The following is a 21,120-nucleotide window of genomic DNA, read 5'->3' as shown; positions in this document are numbered from 1 at the left end:
GTAGCTATGATTTGGTTGGTGGTCAAAATGCAGCTTCTCGTTGAGCAGCACACGTACGTGTGTTCTGCTCTGTGGCTTACACACGTCTGGCTTTAAGAAAAACTGTGACACCCATATTTATAGGTTTTAGCATTAATGTTGATTCGCATTAAAAGTAGTTTTTGAACTTTTTAAACAAGTTTTACATAGCAAACAAGGTATCAATAGCAAGCGTTGAACGTTTTCCTTTCGATTTATGAAACAAAATTAGTAATTCCTTTAGTAGGAGAAAAGTTATTAGAGTTCAAAGTGTACGTAACGCATCCGTTTTGAAAATTTTGAAATGACACCCAGTATAGTAAAGAAAGACGTAAGTCCTACGTCAAAACGTTGGTGGAGGTGGTGGCGGTGAGAAGTCCAAAAAGCCAAAGGCTAAGAAACGCAGTCACTGAAAAGGCGGTAGTAACTGCCACTAAAAATGCCACCAAAACATCGAAGGCTGCAAAGCGTACTCATTCGGTGTGAGCTGCGAAAGGGGAAAGATCGTATGGATGTACGCAGTAAAAACAATCGTCGGCAAGGTTTGAATTGTTTTAAAAGATTCCCGTCTTGTATCAACATAGTTATCTACAAACCGTCCTTATTAGGACGAATACAAAATGGAAAAAGAATTTAATTAGAAAGCTTCTTTTATTAACTGGTATTAAGTTTGCGCTTGGTAATTCTGTACTTTTACCAGTGAATCATAAGAAAATGTTTTTCCAATTTACAAACCCGAAGGTTTTTGCAAATCCTTCCAAGAAAATCAGTGAATGTGGCAACTCTGCCACTAAGCGAAAGCTACACCAAAACGAATGATGAAAATATTTTCATTTATCGAACAAAAGGGCGTCCTTCCAGCTGCATTGTAAAGTCAATAAATAGGAACACCATGATGAAAACCGTGCTCATTCGGTGTGAGCTGCGAAAGGGGAAAGATCGTACGGATGTACGCAGTAAAAACAATCGTCGGCAAGGTTTGAATTGTTTTAAAAGACTCCCGTCTTGAATCAACATAGTTATCCACAAACCGTCCTTATTAGGACAAAGGCAAAATGGAAAAAGAATTTAATTAGAAAGTTTCTTTTATTAACTAGTATTAAGTTTGCGCTTGGTAATTCTGTACTTTTACCAGTGAATCATAAGAAAATGTTTTTCCAATCTACAAACCCGAAGGTTTTTGCAAATTCTTCCAAGAAAATCAGTGAATGTGGCAACTCTGCCACTAAGCGAAAACTAGACCAAAACGAATGATGAAAATATTTTCATTTATCGAACAAAAGGACGGCCTTCCATCTGCATTGTAAAGTCAATAAATAGGAACAGCTTGATGAAAAGTGTGCTCATTCGGTGTGAGCTGCGAAAGGGGAAAGATCGTACGGATGTACGCAGTTAAAACAATCGTCGGCAAGGTTTGAATTGTTTTAAAAGATTCCCGTCTTGAATCAACATAATTATCCACAAACCGTCCTTATTAGGACGAATGCAAAATGGAAAAAGAATTTAATTAGAAAGTTTCTTTTATTAACTAGTATTAAGTTTGCGCTTGGTAATTCTGTACTTTTACCAGTGAATCAGAAAATGTTTTTCTAATCTACAAACCCGAAGGTTTTTGCAAATCCTTCCAAAAAAATCAGTGAATGTGGCAACTCTACCACTAAGCGAAAGCTACACCAAAACGAATGATGAAAATATTTTCATTTATCGAACAAAAGGACGTCCTTCCATCTGCATTGTAAAGTCAATAAATAGGAACACCATGATGAAAACCGTGCTCATTCGGTGTGAGCTGCGAAAGGGGAAAGATCGTACGGATGTACGCAGTAAAAACAATCGTCGGCAAGGTTTGAATTGTTTTAAAAGATTCCCGTCTTGAATCAACATAGTTATCCACAAACCGTCCTTATTAGGACAAAGGCAAAATGGAAAAAGATGGGTTGGTAATGTATATGACATAACAGGGGTGTCGTGACCACACTTCGAAGTTATTTCAAATCTTGCAAAGCATAAATTGACATAATTTCAATGATTGTTCCTTTATGAATGAAATGACAAATTTTCAGATCAACGCGGCAATAACTTTGCAATTTATAGAACAATTTTATATTTTTAGTTATCATATATTAACTGTCATCTCTTCCAAACAACTTAACCCTCTGCTGCCAACCACGTGGTTTTGCAGGGTTAAGGAGAATCATTGTAAAATGTCCAATACATGATTTTATGTTGTTACCTCCACTAAAACCACTTCAGAACACTCCCACCTGTCATACATGTACATTGTCTGCATGTTGAAATCATTATATGAAATTATTGACCTGTATTCAACGCGGAGAACTCGGTAATAAAATTGTTTTGCTGAATATACTAACGAACGGGATCCCCAGGAAAATTTCGCTGAGCCCGGTGAATCGAACTTAATGCGCAAAATTTAGCCATTTGAAGGCGATACAAGCAGAATTTTAAGAATATGAGCATCGCGGTTATGTCCCGGACATTACCCGCCCCTAGTTTTTCGCTAAGCGTGTTCATTTCTGTACGGAAAAGATTCCGATGGTTGTTTCGAGAGATTTTAACATTGATATTTCAAAGCAAGAAAATTGTTCATTTCATGAATGAATGTCTCAACGAGCTTAGAATCCAGCGCATCCCCTATCAACGCAGACGCCAACAACAAAGGTTCTTTTCAGAACCACCATAATTATTATAAAGAATAACTTGAAACATTCCCACATATTTCATTGAGTATCATTCGATTTGAATTACAAGTCAAACGAGTAGTCACGACACTCCGGTTATGTCCTAGACATTACCCACCCATCTTTTTTTCTGCTAGCTCGTGAATTGTTGTAGTGCTCGTATGCCATGGAAGATCCAGAATCATTTTTATACATTTGTTTTGTTGAACCTGCAGCTTGTTTTTATGAGTATTTGCACACCTTTGCCATATTGGCATGGCATAACACATTGTGGGCAGAATGATTTGTTTATACACGGCTATTTTGTTTTTAATGTTTAGTGTTGATTTTCTTTTAATCAGAGGATATAATTTCTTCACTAATAGGCTGCATTTATTCCTGGTCTTTTCGATGTGGGAACTGAAGAGCATCTTTTTGTCGAACGTGAGTCCCAAGTACACTACCTCATTGGACCATTCAATTTGAGTGCCATTTACTTTTATTTTACAGTCCGCAGGTGGAATGTGCTTGGGGGAGAGACTCAATGGGAACAGTATTGCTTGTGTTTTAGCCGCATTTATTTTTATTTTCCATGTGTCCATGTACGTTGTAATAGTGGCGAGGCAATCCTGGAGTTTCTTCGTTAGCTGTCGCGTTTTACGGCCCTTACATAGGACAGCAGTATCGTCGGCGAAAAGACACAGTTGGCATCCTTCAGGCAATCGGGGGAAGTCAGAGGTGTAGAGACTATATAGTATAGGGCCGAGTAGGCTGCCCTGTGGAACTCCAGCAGGGATATCAAATGCATCAGACTGAGTGTTGAGGATTGAAACATGGAATTTTCTATTTTTTAGGTAGTTTTGGACTATCTTGATCACATAGTTGGGAAAATTGTACCGGTACATTTTGAATACTAGAGCGTCGTGCCAAACATTATCAAATGCTTTCTCCACGTCCAGTAACGCCATGGCTGTGGATTTGGATACTGCTTTGTTTCTATCGATGGTATTCGTAACCCTTTGAAGCTGTTGCGTTGTCGAGTGGCCTTTACGAAAACCGAATTGTTCCGGAAGCAGAATGTTGTTCATCTCAATGTGCTGTAGAACTCTATCCAAGATTAACCTTTCGAACAATTTACTGAAGGACGACAGTAAGCTGATGGGGCGATAGCTAGAAGGGCTGGTGGGGTCCTTACCAGGCTTCAGTATCGGCACAACTTTCGCTGTTTTCCATGCCGATGGAAAGTAGTGAAGATCCAAACATCTGTTCAGTATTCGTGCTATACAGGCATGGGCGTTGGTACTGAGCTTTTTCAGCATGAGATTTAGTATCGCGTCGAAACCAGGTGCCTTCATATTCTTGCAAATTTTCAGTGCAGATGTTACCTGTTCGCTAGTAATTTTCCTATTAGTGGGAACATAGCATGGCGTAGCTTGCAAAGTGAGGATTGTTTCTCGAACAGCTTGTTCCATGGGGCTAACCATCGAATTGCCTAGATTGTGTGAGCTAAGGATATGCTCCCCAATAGCATTAGCCTTTTCCACTGGTGTAATCATGGTAATGTTATTTGATTTCAACGGTGGAATTTGTTGCGGTTTGGACTTCAAGATTTTGGAGACTTTCCAGAACGGGCGCGAGTATGGATCAAGTTTACGCAGCTCGTTGCTGAAATTGTTATTTTTAATTTGTTCTATCCTTTCAGCAATTATTTTCGATAGTCCTCCTGCCACATATTTTTTGGCCAAATCTCCTGTCCGTTGAAACTGGCGTCTTACTTTGTTGCGTTGCCTGATAATGGCCTTGGTCATTGTGTCGATCTGCAGAATTTTACCAGTCACTGGAATATTTCTAACGCACTGAGCTTCCGCCTGCGTCAATGCCAGCTGAAAATTTTCAATGGCTAGGTCGATGTCTTCCGTTGAATTTAAAGCAATATCATCAATTAGTTCACGATCCACCCGGCGTTGAAACTCAACCCAGTTTACATTATGATAATCCTTTCTAATAATTCGTTCCCTTACTCGTATGTTCTCACCAATTTGAAGTGAAACCGGAAAGTGATCAGAGCTTAAGTCCTGTATTGTGTTTGGGTGGGAAATCTCATTCATGTTTGACAAGAAAATGTCCAGTGTTGACGAGATTCCAGCTGGAGATAGAAAAGTTGGTTCGTCGGGGGCATGAATTGTATAGTGTCCAGTCAGAGAGTCTTCGAAAAGAAGGCGACCATTTTGATTTCTACGGTGATTTTTCCATGTTTCGTGTCTAGCGTTAAAGTCACCAGCTATTATGAATTTTTTCCGGGATCTCGACAATTTTTGGAGGTCATTTTTAAACTTCCTTGCATTCCCATTGGTTTCATAACACTGGAATGGGCAATATGCAGCTATCACGAGAAACTTTCCCATATCGCCTTCCAATTCAACACCAACAGTCTCGATAATTGATGTTTGGTAATGTGGTTGGATTATATATTTGATATTATTTTTTATGATCAAAGCTACACCACCTCCGCCCGAGTGGGTTCGATCCATGCGCACAGTAGAAAATCCTGGGATGCTAAAATTTATCCCGGGTTTCAGATTTGTTTCGGTTAGAACGGCAATGTCTATTCCTTGCCGATCCAGAAATTCACCAAGTTCAATTCGTTTCCGCAGTAATCCGCGGGCGTTCCAAAGAATCAATTGCAGAGGATTAACAAGCATATTGAATCACAAACTGTCCCAGTACGCAAATTTGTTCCTGCCTATTTTGGCATTGTTGCAATTTTTCACACATTTTCACAAATATAGGCATTAATTGTGCGGCAGTAAATTTGGGCGGAAGTTGTTGGTCCAATTGAGGGGAACATTGATTGGGACTCACCTGAGGCAGGAATATGTTTGGCGATGACGAAGCTACCACTTCGGCCGACGTCGGCTGCCACGCTTGCCGAACAGATGCCGGTTGCTGCTTTGAAATTGACGATGAATGCTGCTGCTGATATTTCTCCGCTTGCTGGCGTAGCTGCTGTGGCTGCTGCTGCCACTGTGCCTGCGATGCTGGTACTCCATTCTTACGTTGACTTGGCAGTAACGATGGGAAATCACTTTCACTAAAAATCACTTCTTTGTTCGGTTTTCGGCCCGGCTGGTGTTTTTGCGATGCATCTTTACGTATGCTTTTATATTCTTCACGCTTACTGCACTGTTTATCGGTCGAGCGGTGCCCCTTCCCACAGTGAACACACTTAAAAGCCACTGCACCCTCAATCGGACACTCCGTAGTAAGGTGAGCTTGTGCACAATAATTACACCGCGGTTTAATGTGGCAATTACGTGTGCCGTGTCCGAAATTTAAACAGCACATGCACTGAGTGATATCACGATTTGTGCCTCGGTAGGCCTCCCAGCGAACCACCATACTCGACAGTGAACGCACAGCTTTCAATGCATTTAGCGATACTGTACCCTTTTGAAAATGCACAAGATACAAGCAATCACGATACGCCATTTTCTTTTCTTTTCGCGCCATGCGAAAGACGCCCAGCGGCTGCAATTTGTACCGTTCTTTTAGTTCAAGTTCAATTTCACTGATTGCCATAAATGGAAGACCGCGCACTACTGCTTTGAATGGTTTTTCCGATGCAAAATCATGTGAAAAATATTCTGCACCAACTCTATTTAGATAATTCCGGGCATTCTGATAGTCACTTTTTGTATGTACAACTGTTTTTATACCGACGCCACTTAGTTTGTACTCTGCTTTTACACCAATTTCCGCCAGCTGCTTTTTCAGCGCGGCGAGCGGGATCGATTTTACCACCAGCGGCGGCAATTTCACTGCAATTTCTGCCTCTTGCTGATCCTCCATTGGACCACCAAAGCCGTCCAAATCGCTCACGTTCGTTGCAGTTTGGGCACGACTGCTGATAACACTAATACGATTCGTTTGTGCTGAATGCACTGACATCATTTCACCAACCGGTTTGCTGCCCGAATTTCCAGGCACTTGAGGGCTGCTCATTGCGTTTTTCCGTTTTGGGTTCGATTTCGGGCTCGCCTTCGAGCCACCCGAACGCCGTTTGCGTTTAGACATCACTTCGCGAAAACTAACCGTAAGACCAAAAACAATCACGTCTTAACTCTTCCGATGCAAAAACGAGAATGGGGTAGCAAAAATCACTACATATCGCTTATATACGATCGTGTAGCGAGACGAAGGTTCGTCCTTTTTTGTGTTTAGCGCGTTTCGTTCGTTCGCTACTCCGCCCCTTTGGCGAACGATGTGCAATGAAGCGAATGCATAACAAGGGGTGCTGTGTGCGCGAGTGGCATCAGTGTTACTCGTATTGTCTACGTGACTACACACGAACGCGCACAGCGATAAACCTACGACAATGTCTGCACGCGGTAAAGGAGGAAAAGTGAAGGGAAAGCCAAAATCCCGCTCAGTTCGTGCCGGTCTCCAGTTCCCTGTTGGCCGAATTCACCGTCTGCTGAGGAAGGGAAATTATGCTGAACGTGTCGGTGCCGGAGCACCCGTCTACTTGGCAGCTGTAATGGAATATCTTGCCGCCGAAGTACTGGAGCTGGCAGGAAACGCTGCCCGCGATAACAAAAAGACCAGAATCATCCCCCGTCATCTGCAGCTGGCCATTCGAAATGACGAAGAGCTGAACAAACTGCTCTCCGGTGTGACCATTGCCCAGGGTGGCGTGTTGCCTAACATACAGGCCGTACTGCTGCCGAAGAAGACTGAAAAGAGGGCCTCCGCAGCAACTTAAATCCCGCTTCGCCCGAGCTGAAAAAAAAAACGCCCTTTTCAGGGCGACTATTTTCTTCTGATAAAAAGAGTTAATTTGATTTTCACTCCGATAATCATCAACGTACATTTCTGTGAGCATTGCACAAGTTTTTTTTGCAATGCTCGTCAGACGCTTAATAATAGTTTCCCTCATATCATGGCATTGACGATTTCACCCAATCTCTCAAAAGTTCACTCATCGATTTGGTGCTAAATCACAAATCGGCCGCGCAAGATTTCCCTCAATGGGTCTTGTTTTTCACACGCTACTACTGTCGATCGGTACGAGGTGGTGCTGCTGGCAAAAAATCCCCCCATCGGCGTGCTTTCTAACAAACACACACAGCCACCCGCCTGAGCATTTTTGGAGGGAAACGGAAAATTTCTGCTAATAATTCTTAGTAAAATATGATTGGTTGTGGTCCTGAAAAGGACCGTTTGTTGCTGTTTCGTTCTGGGGGGTGATGGGCACACACCAAATTTAGGCCCGCTCCCCACGGATCCGGCGAGCCAGTTGGATGTCTTTCGGCATGATGGTCACTCGCTTGGCATGGATAGCGCACAGATTGGTATCCTCGAACAAACCAACCAGGTAAGCCTCGCTGGCTTCTTGAAGGGCCATGACGGCTGAGCTCTGGAAGCGCAGATCGGTTTTGAAGTCCTGCGCGATCTCACGAACCAGACGCTGGAAGGGCAGCTTGCGGATTAGTAGCTCTGTCGACTTCTGATAGCGACGAATTTCTCGCAGCGCGACAGTTCCTGGTCTGTAGCGATGGGGCTTCTTAACGCCACCCGTAGCTGGGGCACTTTTACGGGCAGCCTTCGTTGCCAACTGTTTGCGGGGAGCTTTCCCTCCGGTGGACTTGCGGGCGGTCTGTTTCGTACGGGCCATGGCGCGAAAATGCTGCTCTACTACTGCTACCACTGTGGTGCTGTTCAAACGACGAATGATGACCAAAACAGACCGACCGATTTTTTTTATAGTCTCGAATAAACACTACTATATCGCCTGTCTCGCTCGTGTACGTGCCATGTGCCTTTTCGTTCTGTATACGGTTCGATTCGGCTACTATACTTCCCCCACCATTTCCATTCCGGAGCCAGTGTTGCCAGACTTGATTTTTTCAGCTTTTCATTAGATTTGCAAAAAAATATTCCTAAAAAGAAAAACTATGTATGAGCAAAAAAAATCGCCTAGAAATCAATAAAATTCCAACAGTAGAAGAATATCAAACAGAAATAGTTTGTTCATCAGTAACAATTTGTTCCATCATAGATCAGTATCAGATATCGATATTTAAGTACCATAGAAGCCAATATAACGTACCATGTAGACGGATGTATAGAAAATCTTTATAAGTTAAAAAAAAAAAAACCCGTTTGTTTTTCGATTTACTTTTTCTTTCTTTCTTTTTCAGGAGAATCAATTTCCGGGCAATCGTTTTCCAGGGAAAATGCTACCATGTCAGCATTAGTCCGGATAAAGCAGATTTCGGCAATCCCAAGCTACTAAAACAGTGGCAACAGTGAACTTCGTGTTCGCGCTATTTCCCCTTCAAACCAACACATCACGAGTAAGCATATAGATAGCAAAATGGTAATCTACCTAGGCGGCGGCGACTGAGAATGTGTGTGCATCAGTATAAAAGCGCTACTCAATGGGCCGAATTGCAACATTCGGTATTGGAATCTCGCTGCTGCAGGTGTGCTGCGCTAGCCTACTAAGCTATTACCTACAACAACCAAGAAGATGACTGGCCGTGGCAAAGGAGGCAAAGGGCTCGGCAAGGGAGGCGCTAAGCGGCACCGCAAGGTGCTTCGTGACAATATCCAGGGCATCACCAAACCCGCCATTCGTCGTCTGGCTCGACGTGGAGGAGTGAAGCGAATCTCCGGTTTGATATACGAGGAAACCCGTGGTGTGCTGAAGATTTTTCTGGAAAACGTTATCCGGGACGCTGTGACGTACACTGAACATGCCAAACGGAAGACCGTCACTGCGATGGATGTCGTCTATGCGCTTAAACGCCAGGGACGCACATTGTACGGTTTTGGTGGTTAAGCCCTACCACGACGTTCACGACAACACAAAAGGCCCTTTTCAGGGCCACCAAATGTTTAGAAAAAAGAATTAGTTTGAAATGTATCCTTCATATTTTCATTCATGTTGCAGGGGCGTACTGTTTAGTGTGCGATTTTGATTGATATGCGAGAGACCAGTGTTACGACAACGCGCTCAGTCGCTGGGTTTCCCTTTTTTTTTTTTTTTTCATATACGCATTTCCTTTTTCTTTCTCCTGAGCTTGCGTATCATGGGACAAAACTGCTCGTTTCTCGATAGCAACGAACCGCCGACCGACTCTTTTTTTCGCGCGCGCGTTTTAGCTTACCACGCTTTCACCTACCTGTCTACCTATGAATTTGCGTACCTTTAACTGGTCTGAATGATAAAAGTAAAGTTGATGGCTGGTGAGTTAGTACTGTATCAATCAGGAAGCAATTACAACACACACACACACACACACACAGGAAGAGAGAGATTGAGCAACCGTAAAAAAAGTCCAGCTTGTGATCTGTGTCGGGGGACAATCGTTCCCATCGATGCGTGCGCTGAATGAAGCACCTGGGTGTGATGGTCGACGCGTGCGGTTTATCAGCTCACAGCCATGTCGACGACTATGTATGCGAGAAGTCTGCTACACAACGATGTAGCGAGTTGATCAGTACATACTAAATAATAGAATTTTGAGTTAGCCAAAGCAATTCGAAATAACACTGATGATTAGAGCACTAAAATCCAAATCCGCAACTAAAATGTTGGATTTTTTTCGAGGTATTTCTCTCTGTCTGTCTCTGCCGTCGAAACAAGAAAGCATTTCGCGAGCGCGTTGTACGGTTCTACGAGCAACACAAGAATCTCGGCGAAAAGTGCACGGTACAATATTTCAAAGGGGAAAACGTTGCGCCATCGACTGTTTACAACACCTTTCGACGCTGCAATCTCAATGCCGCTTGCCGGTTGATAAAAATTATTTTGGGTAAATATTTTGTTTTGCACGAAGCAAGTTACTTCCCTCGCAAAAAAAGCAAAAAAAAAAAAGAAAAAACACACAATCGTTCCCGAATACCCATTCGATTCCATTTGTACCCTAAAAAGCACAACCCGCTTCACAATTTGCTTCAGTGTTGCCCAATCGCAGATTTCTTCCGGATTTCGTTTTGAGAGCCACGAATTGCAAACAAGTGGACTGGTAGAAGATCACGAAATGTATTAGCAAAGTTGACATAGACGCCGTACTACGCGCCTGTTCCGACATCAAACGGAAGCTTCGCCGAACAGCATCCAATTACGGATCGGTTTGAAATGTTCATTAATTTTTGGCCAACAATGGAGAACGTATCTTCTAATTTCAATCAAATCGTTTGTCTTTTTTTTTTTTTTGACAGGTTGAGAAAAAAAAATCCAAAATTTGTGTTGCCACCCGTTAACTTTTTGTGTTTTAGTTATTTTAATAACGAAAGTTTTCAGCAAAGGACCAGCCGACCGAAACGTTTTCCGCAGGTCGCCAAATTACGAGCACTTCCGCTCGAGCAAATATGTACAAAAATGAAATAATTTTATATAGAGAGAAGTTTTCTTTCGATTGGATAGCACCGAAAAGGTTTTCCAATTGCTAGAAGGTTCAAATTAACCTATTTTCCACAATTCAATTTGCACGTGCCGCCATAGTCGGATACATGATTTGATAATATTCGGCCATACGCTTAACACAGAATGTTCAGCGGGTGTTAGTTTGGACGGTGCGGACAGTGCAGTAAATTGAATGCAAACTTCCAGTGTACTTTTCACAAGCAGTAATTCAATTTTGGTTGATTTAAAACAACAGTCCGTAAAATTTTACCGGCACCGATCGAATAGTAACTTTCAACCGTCATCTACGCGTTCCCAAACAGAGCCGATGAATACGATCCTAAACAACAGACACCGGACCCCCGGTTATCATATTCGCAGACTTGCATCATCGTGCATCCATCAACTCGTCGTCTACAACTGTGTGTGGAAGAAAACCAAACCAAACGAACGCGCAATGGCTGAAACTGCTATCGACGTTGCTGCCACGGCCCCTGCCGTCGTCGCCTCTCCGCCAGCTGCCAAAGCACCACCGAAGCAGGCGGCCAAGGCTAGCAAGAGTGACGCCAAGAAACCGAAAAAATCTTCAACCCATCCACCAGTGAGTGAGATGGTTCTGGCTGCCATCCGGACCCTGAAGGAACGGAGCGGATCATCACTGCAGGCGATCAAAAAGTACATCGCCGTCAACTACATGTGTGACGTCGCCAGGCTGGCTCCGTTTATCCGGAAGGCTTTGAAAACGGGTGTCGAGAAGGGAAACATCACCCAGACCAAGGGTACCGGTGCTTCCGGATCGTTTAAGGTGACGGTCGAAGCAAAGAAACCGGCTGGCGATAAGAAACCACCATCGGGTGCAGCGAAAAAACCGAAGAAATCGGCTACTAAATCCGGGGAGAAGAAAAATCCGCCGGCTGGTGGTGGTGAGAAGACCAGCAAGCCCAAGGCGGCGATCGCGGCCGCTAAGAAATCGGCTACGAAGAAAGCGAAAGCTGCTGCCCCTGCAAAGGCGGTAACGGCTGCCACTAAACAGAAAGCCACCAAACCATCGAAGGCTGCAGCGAACAAGCCGAAGGCACCTAAGCCAAAGAAGGCCGCCACCGCCCCGAAGAAGGTCACCGCCGGCAAGAAGTAAATTCCCGACAACGTGCGCGTCCTCCCAAAACAACAGTCCTTTTCAGGACTAACAAAATTGTAAAGAATTGATTGATGCTTATTTTCCGTCAATGCTCCGTTCCCCCCATGAGTTTTCTAGCTTGAGCAGCACACCCGCATTCAACTGGCCCGCCGATTGGCAAGATAAATCAGTCGTTAGTTTGATTAAACAAATCACTATAGTAAATAGGCGCGGTTTCTTGCTCAGATAAACGTACGTACAGGTAAATTAATAGCAGGCCGTGGTTTTCTGTTGCCTTAACAAACAAACAAACAAACAGAGCAAGTATAATATTACTCTGATTAGCAAACAACGCGCTTATTTTGGCTATAATAAAACAGAGAAAAATTGGCTGGCACAATAAACAAACGAACGAACGATAATTACCGATTTTTTAGCCTAAATTGGCGAACGTATTGTATTGATCGATCAACTTTGAGATTACAAATTGTGTTGGGTACGGTTTCTACGAAGATCAAAAGTTTGAAGACTGGGAAGTTTATTGTATTAACAAGTATGATCCAGAAGTGTGTTCTTTTTGCGGCAGAATTTTCTCACACGCTGAGGGTCGGTCATATAATGGGCTGTTTTAAACTGAATAGAATAGACGACAAAAAGACCGTTTTCCGTCTTAACGAAAAACAGTCAACTAGCGCGGTAAGGGGAAAGACTACTTCCACAAACTACAGCAAAACACATTTGATTAGAAAAATGGACAGAGAAAAAAATGACAACCTTTTTAGCTCTAATGAAACAAACAAACAACAACTAATGTTTATATAAACTATGTGTACATTTCAATTCAACTCTTTACCAGAACGTGTTTTGGTGGCCCTGAAAAGGGCCGATGACGATGGTGTGTGACATCCGGCGGCGGGGCGGGCGACGATTTACTTCGAGCTGGTATACTTGGTAACGGCCTTGGTACCTTCCGATACGGCATGTTTGGCCAGCTCGCCCGGTAACAGCAAACGAACGGCGGTCTGTACCTCGCGGGAGGTGATCGTCGACCGTCGGTTGTAATGGGCCAGACGAGATGCTTCGTTAGCAATACGCTCGAAGATGTCGTTCACGAAGCTATTCATGATGCTCATCGCCTTCGACGAGACACCGGTGTCCGGATGGACCTGCTTCAGCACCTTGTAGATTTAGATAGCGTAGCTTTCCTTGCGGCGTTGCTTTCGCTTCTTCTTCTCTCCTCCTCCTGCTTTTGTGGCGATGTTCTTCTGTGCCTTGCCACCGCCGCCGCCGGATTTTTTCACAGCCTTTCCGCTGGCTTTCGGTGCCATAGTAACGACGTGGTTGTGCTGCTGTTAACGCTCTCGATGCGAACTGCGCTGACTGATTGGTAGCAAAAATCACTACATATCGCTTATATACGATCGTGTAGCGAGACGAAGGTTCGTCCTTTTTTGTGTTTAGCGCGTTTCGTTCGTTCGCTACTCCGCCCCTTTGGCGAACGATGTGCAATGAAGCGAATGCATAACAAGGGGTGCTGTGTGCGCGAGTGGCATCAGTGTTACTCGTATTGTCTACGTGACTACACACGAACGCGCACAGCGATAAACCTACGACAATGTCTGCACGCGGTAAAGGAGGAAAAGTGAAGGGAAAGCCAAAATCCCGCTCAGTTCGTGCCGGTCTCCAGTTCCCTGTTGGCCGAATTCACCGTCTGCTGAGGAAGGGAAATTATGCTGAACGTGTCGGTGCCGGAGCACCCGTCTACTTGGCAGCTGTAATGGAATATCTTGCCGCCGAAGTACTGGAGCTGGCAGGAAACGCTGCCCGCGATAACAAAAAGACCAGAATCATCCCCCGTCATCTGCAGCTGGCCATTCGAAATGACGAAGAGCTGAACAAACTGCTCTCCGGTGTGACCATTGCCCAGGGTGGCGTGTTGCCTAACATACAGGCCGTACTGCTGCCGAAGAAGACTGAAAAGAGGGCCTCCGCAGCAACTTAAATCCCGCTTCGCCCGAGCTGAAAAAAAACGCCCTTTTCAGGGCGACTATTTTCTTCTGATAAAAAGAGTTAATTTGATTTTCACTCCGATAATCATCAACGTACATTTCTGTGAGCATTGCACAAGTTTTTTTTTGCAATGCTCGTCAGACGCTTAATAATAGTTTCCCTCATATCATGGCATTGACGATTTCACCCAATCTCTCAAAAGTTCACTCATCGATTTGGTGCTAAATCACAAATCGGCCGCGCAAGATTTCCCTCAATGGGTCTTGTTTTTCACACGCTACTACTGTCGATCGGTACGAGGTGGTGCTGCTGGCAAAAAATCCCCCCATCGGCGTGCTTTCTAACAAACACACACAGCCACCCGCCTGAGCATTTTTGGAGGGAAACGGAAAATTTCTGCTAATAATTCTTAGTAAAATATGATTGGTTGTGGTCCTGAAAAGGACCGTTTGTTGCTGTTTCGTTCTGGGGGGTGATGGGCACACACCAAATTTAGGCCCGCTCCCCACGGATCCGGCGAGCCAGTTGGATGTCTTTCGGCATGATGGTCACTCGCTTGGCATGGATAGCGCACAGATTGGTATCCTCGAACAAACCAACCAGGTAAGCCTCGCTGGCTTCTTGAAGGGCCATGACGGCTGAGCTCTGGAAGCGCAGATCGGTTTTGAAGTCCTGCGCGATCTCACGAACCAGACGCTGGAAGGGCAGCTTGCGGATTAGTAGCTCTGTCGACTTCTGATAGCGACGAATTTCTCGCAGCGCGACAGTTCCTGGTCTGTAGCGATGGGGCTTCTTAACGCCACCCGTAGCTGGGGCACTTTTACGGGCAGCCTTCGTTGCCAACTGTTTGCGGGGAGCTTTCCCTCCGGTGGACTTGCGGGCGGTCTGTTTCGTATGGGCCATGGCGCGAAAATGCTGCTCTACTACTGCTACCACTGTGGTGCTGTTCAAACGACGAATGATGACCAAAACAGACCGACCGATTTTTTTTATAGTCGCGAATAAACACTACTATATCGCCTGTCTCGCTCGTGTACGTGCCATGTGCCTTTTCGTTCTGTATACGGTTCGATTCGGCTACTATACTTCCCCCACCATTTCCATTCCGGAGCCAGTGTTGCCAGACTTGATTTTTTCAGCTTTTCATTAGATTTGCAAAAAAATATTCCTAAAAAGAAAAACTATGTATGAGCAAAAAAAATCGCCTAGAAATCAATAAAATTCCAACAGTAGAAGAATATCAAACAGAAATAGTTTGTTCATCAGTAACAATTTGTTCCATCATAGATCAGTATCAGATATCGATATTTAAGTACCATAGAAGCCAATATAACGTACCATGTAGACGGATGTATAGAAAATCTTTATAAGTTAAAAAAAAAAACCCGTTTGTTTTTCGATTTACTTTTTCTTTCTTTCTTTTTCAGGAGAATCAATTTCCGGGCAATCGTTTTCCAGGGAAAATGCTACCATGTCAGCATTAGTCCGGATAAAGCAGATTTCGGCAATCCCAAGCTACTAAAACAGTGGCAACAGTGAACTTCGTGTTCGCGCTATTTCCCCTTCAAACCAACACATCACGAGTAAGCATATAGATAGCAAAATGGTAATCTACCTAGGCGGCGGCGACTGAGAATGTGTGTGCATCAGTATAAAAGCGCTACTCAATGGGCCGAATTGCAACATTCAACATTCAGTCTTTGTCTGACCAGCGAGCTGTACGGACGCTTTTGTATACGCGCGTAAGCAAGCAAAGTCGAAGTGACGTGGAAAAATACAGTGGATTTATTTTTCGTTTCCCGCGAGTGTGACAACCGGCATAGACCGGGAAAGCATCCGCTGCCCTTTTTCGGCTGGGTAGCGCCGACGGGAGTAAACATAGAGTCGCCAGCAGAAAGTTAACATTAGCGAACTCATATATGTTGAAAAAGTGATATGTGAATTGTAGCAAATTTCCCGTGTTAGTGACAACCGGCATTGACCGGGGAAGCATCCGCTGCCTTTTCATTTGGATGACGATACCGGGAGTGAAAAAACCGCACACGAGAAGTGACAAGAACGGTGCAAAAGCCGCCATCAGAAAAGTGACGCCACTGGTAGTGAAAAAGCCGCCATTAGTGCAGTGAGGTGGCTGGAGGTTTTTAAAAAACAAAGTGATCGTATGTGAAAAACTACTATCGGAAGAAAAATTGACGTTATCGGTGAGAAAAACCACCATTGAAGATCCCGCTGGCAGTGAAAAAACCGCCATCGGTAGAGTGACGCGGTCGGCGATCAAAAGTGAAACGGTCGTGAAGCAATCGTGGAAAAAACCGACGTGGTGACGTGGTCGGTGTGTGAGTAGAGAGAGACGCAATTGGCTGTAAAAAACCCTGTCGGAATAGTGACGTTTTTGTAAAACCGGTTATTGTTGCCAGTGCACTTTATTTCTCGATTTTCTCTGCAATAAAACATTGAAGTGAGTGGCTGTTGGGAATATTTTGTTCGGCCGAATGGCCTCATCATCGACATACGGGCTGCCTCGACCGCCGGATGATTACGGCGCAGGCCTGCCGAGATGGATGGATGCGGAAGGAAAGCACGGAAAGGTGATTGTGCTTCTACTTAAGGCTGCTAATGAGGGAGTACTACCGAAAAATCATCCCTTCACAGTGGGTAAGTCGATCCAATTATTAATCGGTGGCGCATATACCGCTACTACCGAAGCCAAAGGTACTAAATATGTTGTAAAAGTGCGAAATCAGGAACATGCCTCCAAATTGCTCGGTATGAAAAAATTAATTGATGGAACGCCGGTCGAAATAACAGCACACCCCACGCTTAACTATAGCAGATGCATAGTTAACTGTCCAGAAGTAAGCGATATGACACAGGAAGAGCTACTAACTGAGTTGGCTCCTCAAGGAGTAACGGCAGTGCGTCGCTTTACCAGATTGGTGGACAATTTGAGAGTGAACACGTCTACAATGGTACTGACCATGGAAGGTACAACCTGGCCACAGCATATTTTCTTCGGAGCGCTTAGAGTGGCAACTCGTTTTTATTATCCCGTACCCATGTTATGCTTTAACTGTCTTGAATACGGACATACAAAGGCTCGATGTAAAAGTGCACCACGGTGCCAAAATTGCTCGGCACATGAACACAAAACCGAAGATTGCAAAAATACTGAAAATTGTTTCCACTGCAAGGAAAGCCACAAACCGACCGACCGTAATTGCCTGATATACAAACGAGAGAACGAAATCATCCGGATAAAATCCGAACAAGGATTATCGTTTGCGGAGGCCAAAAAACTATACGACAGCCGAATCGGTGCTAAATCGTACTCCAACGTCAGCAAAAGACTGATCATACAGCAAGAAGATAACAAGGACAAGGAAATCGCGAATCTGAAAGAAGAAATAACCGCCCTACGGAATCAACTTGCTGCTGTGATAACCGAACTAAAAGGACGCTCAAACTGCCAATGCCAAAAAACCGACGAAGGAAAAAAGAAAAAGAAGGAACTGCAGAAAAAACGCCAAAAAGAAGTCTCGCCGGAAACGCCAACTGGATCCGAATTTCGTCCCCCACCCTTGAAGAAGATAACTTCCGGAACAACTAAAAATACTGAGCACGATCACCCAAAACAAACTTTTTCGACACAGTTAACACTAGAACACACTTTTGAAACAGAAATTTCCGATGTAAACACAGACGGTATGAGTATAACGGACAACGAATCTGACAGATCTGACACTATTGTTATCAACCGAAAAGGAAAAAAGAAACTTCTCCGACCTAACAATGACGCAATCAACCAATAAACAAGCAAGAAGACAAAGAGACCAGTATGTTGATAACACTTTCGCTATACAGTGGAACATCGCCAGTTTGAGACGCCGACTACCTGAATTACAATTGCTAATAAACCAGTACTCACCCTGTGTACTGGCGCTGCAGGAGACCATGACCCCGATAGATTGCGCCCCCACCATTAAGGACTATGATTTGTACTTAGTTGAAGGAATAATAAATAACATTAAACACGGAGTAGCACTGGGAGTGCGAAGTGATATTCCCCACAAACAACTACAAATTCGAACAGAGATGCAGGCAATAGCTGTACAAATTGACACAGGTTCGAAGTCAACAATTGTAAGCGTGTACATCCCTCCAAGCGAACGATCAAACAGAAATATAGAAAAACAGCTCAGCGAACTCATACTTCAACTACCAGAACCAGTAATATTAATGGGAGATTTCAATGCTGCTAGCACTGAATGGGGATCCAAGCATACTGATCTGAGAGGGAAAATGATAGAACAGTGGTGTATTGACAAAGGTCTAGTTTTCCTCAATGACGGCACCCACACCCGAATAAGTCTAGCTGATGGATCAACTTCTGCAATCGATCTTTCCATAATATCCTGGCAAATCTCAGCCAGATTTAGCTGGCAGGTGGAGGAAGACAATCACGGCAGTGACCATTATCCCATTAGATTGGTTACTGGCCGCTCGTCTCCGACAGTCTGTGCAAGGCCACGATGGAAATACGACAACGCCAACTGGGAGAAATTTCAGAACGAAATTAAAGATAACATGGACATATCGAAAGAATACTCCGCCTCCGAATTCAGTCAGCTTATCTTCAATGCCGCCAAGAAATCAATCCAGCGAACTAGTGGTCGCCCAGGACCTAAATCTGTACCATGGTGGAATGACACGGTAAAAAAAGCCATTAAGTACAGAAGAAAAACACTTCGAGCACTACGACGATTGGATGACAAAGATTCAAGAAAAGTACAGGCGCTAAAGGATTTCCAGGAAGCACGAAGGGATGCTAGAAACGCTATTCAAGAAGCAAAAAATTCGAGCTGGAAGAAATTTGTTGAGGAAATCAACCCAACCACTACATCCAAGAAGCTATGGGAAAAAATCAACGCACTAAGCGGAAAACGGAGAAGCAATAGAAAATATCTGCGAATTGACGGCACATTCACCGACACCCCTGCCGACATGGCCAATTCACTTGCTGATCACTTTGCAGCAGTATCGGCAACTGATGGCTACTCGAAAACGTTCCAGGAACGTAAGGAACAAGAAGAGAGAAACGTACCCAACTTCAACACAGAATACTCACCACTGGATGCTAACTTCAGCTTTAGCGAATTAAACTGGGCACTCAACAAGGCTGCAGGGCTATCTGAAGGTCCTGATCGAATTGGATACCCACTGCTGAAACATCTTCCCGTACAGGCGAAATTGGTTCTACTAGACATATACAACGGTGTTTGGAGTAGCGGTAACATTCCAACCGAGTGGAAAGAGGCTACTATTATACCAATCAAGAAACCCGACAAAAAAGGAACCGAAGCAGAAGAATACAGACCGATATCACTAACCAGTTGTGTCGGTAAAATTCTTGAACGGATGATAAATCGGCGATTGACTGAGGAAATAGAATCAAATAACAGACTTGGAAACCGACAGTTTGCCTTTCGTCCAGGCTCCGGCGTGGACAGCCATTTAGCTCAACTTGAGACGATTCTAGAAGACGCGCTAGAATCCGGCATGCATGCAGATGTGATAATGCTTGACTTATCGAAGGCATTCGACAGAACGTGGAGACACCCAATTATCTCTACTCTCAGCCAGTGGAACGTTGGGAGCAGGATGCAGAGGTATGTCCACAACTTCCTGAACGAAAGATGCTTTAGAGTGTTTGTAGATGGTGCACTTTCTGATCGACGACCACTTGAGAATGGAATACCACAAGGCTCAGTGATTTCGCCAACTCTCTTTAATATCGCCATCAACTCCATTTGCGAATGCATCCCGGAAGATATAGATATACTGATTTACGCGGACGATTTAATCATCATCGCTGCTGGAAGCTTCCCACGAGCCGTTCGAATAAAAGCACAAACTACACTAAACTGTGTGCTAACCTGGGCTGAACAGCAAGGGCTTGAATTTTCTGCTGCAAAGTCCAAACTGCTCCATGTATGCAGTGGCGGTAAGCACAAAAACGTCCCAGACTTGAAAACCCCGAAAGGCATCATCGAAAAAGTAGGAAGTACAAAGGTACTAGGAGTACAAATAGATTCAAATCTGAAGTTTATGAAGCACGCTGATTACCTCGTCAAAAATTGTCAAAACCAACTAAAGATACTAAAAGCAATTAGTAGAAGATATGCTAGCGGTAGCCGTCAAACACTTATCAGGATCTGCAACAGCATCCTGATAACCAAAATTACCCATGGATTCGGACTATATAGTAGGGGTGGTGAAAGGGTGATGAAACGGCTTCAACCGATCTACCACACTGCGATTAGAACTATCTCGAAAGCACATATAACCAGTCCCATACCTTCACTACTCATAGAAAGTGGACAAATGCCTTTTGAATACCTCATGACCGGTTGCCTCGTTAGCAAAGCATGCAGCTGGCTGGAAAAACGACCAATAGATGAAGAACTGATCTGTCCTATGGTCAGAAGGACATCAGAGTGGCTGAAGCGGTTAACATCACGTCAATTGCCGACCATCAGTACCCTTAGCCGAGTAAGCGACAGAGCATGGAATTCATCCGAACCTGCTATCGACTGGAAAATAAAGAACCAACTGAAAGCTCATGAAGCCCCAGCAAAAATACAAGCTGTATTCAACGAGATGCTAACGAAACAATACTCCACATCGACAAAGTTTTACACCGACGGCTCGTTAGACGAGAAGGGCGTCGGTCTGGGAGTACACAGTGAACACACCAATATCTCTATGCGCATTCCGGACTGTTGTACCATTTTTTCAGCAGAGGCATTAGCACTTATGATTGCCGCTGAAAATGCACCGATCTCTGGCCACACGATTATATTTAGCGATTCAGCGAGCTGCATTCA

The 21,120-nt window shown here is 44.2% G+C and overlaps 3 protein-coding genes and 1 pseudogene across 3 annotated transcripts; 3 read left to right on the top strand and 1 right to left on the bottom strand.

Annotated features, from left to right (window-relative positions):
* The first annotated feature begins 7,071 nt into the window (after positions 1-7,071).
* LOC131694701 (histone H2A-beta, sperm-like) lies at positions 7,072-9,008 on the top strand. The gene is made up of 2 exons (XM_058983180.1): positions 7,072-7,322; positions 8,897-9,008. The coding sequence occupies exons 1-2, from the start codon at positions 7,072-7,074 to the stop codon at positions 9,006-9,008; spliced, it is 363 nt and encodes a 120-aa protein (XP_058839163.1).
* On the top strand, positions 8,981-9,540 carry LOC131694646 (histone H4-like). The gene has a single exon (XM_058983126.1). The coding sequence runs from the start codon at positions 9,229-9,231 to the stop codon at positions 9,538-9,540; it is 312 nt and encodes a 103-aa protein (XP_058839109.1). The 5' UTR covers positions 8,981-9,228.
* A 2,026-nt stretch (positions 9,541-11,566) lies between these two features.
* Positions 11,567-12,412, top strand: LOC131694700 (histone H1A, sperm-like). The gene is made up of 2 exons (XM_058983179.1): positions 11,567-12,121; positions 12,365-12,412. Exons 1-2 carry the CDS (start codon positions 11,567-11,569, stop codon positions 12,410-12,412), a joined length of 603 nt encoding a protein of 200 aa, XP_058839162.1.
* A 713-nt stretch (positions 12,413-13,125) lies between these two features.
* On the bottom strand, positions 13,126-14,087 carry LOC131694699 (late histone H2B.L4-like; annotated as a pseudogene).
* Between the last annotated feature and the right edge of the window lie 7,033 nt (positions 14,088-21,120).

Source organism: Topomyia yanbarensis, unplaced genomic scaffold, assembly GCF_030247195.1.
Source record: "Topomyia yanbarensis strain Yona2022 unplaced genomic scaffold, ASM3024719v1 HiC_scaffold_12, whole genome shotgun sequence".
Taxonomy (NCBI): Eukaryota; Metazoa; Arthropoda; class Insecta; order Diptera; family Culicidae; genus Topomyia; species Topomyia yanbarensis.
This window is presented reverse-complemented; position numbering and strand designations above follow the sequence as displayed.

Coding starts and splice junctions, on each gene's coding strand:
- LOC131694701 (XM_058983180.1), top strand. CDS start 7,072: ATGTCTGCACGCGGTAAAGGAGGAAAAGTGAAGGGAAAGCCAAAATCC. Junction 7,323..8,896: donor ATCATCCCCCGTCATCTGCA/GCTGGCCATTCG, acceptor TTTCTTTTTCAG/GAGAATCAATTTCCGGGCAA.
- LOC131694646 (XM_058983126.1), top strand. CDS start 9,229: ATGACTGGCCGTGGCAAAGGAGGCAAAGGGCTCGGCAAGGGAGGCGCT.
- LOC131694700 (XM_058983179.1), top strand. CDS start 11,567: ATGGCTGAAACTGCTATCGACGTTGCTGCCACGGCCCCTGCCGTCGTC. Junction 12,122..12,364: donor CTGCTGCCCCTGCAAAGGCG/GTAACGGCTGCC, acceptor TGAGTTTTCTAG/CTTGAGCAGCACACCCGCAT.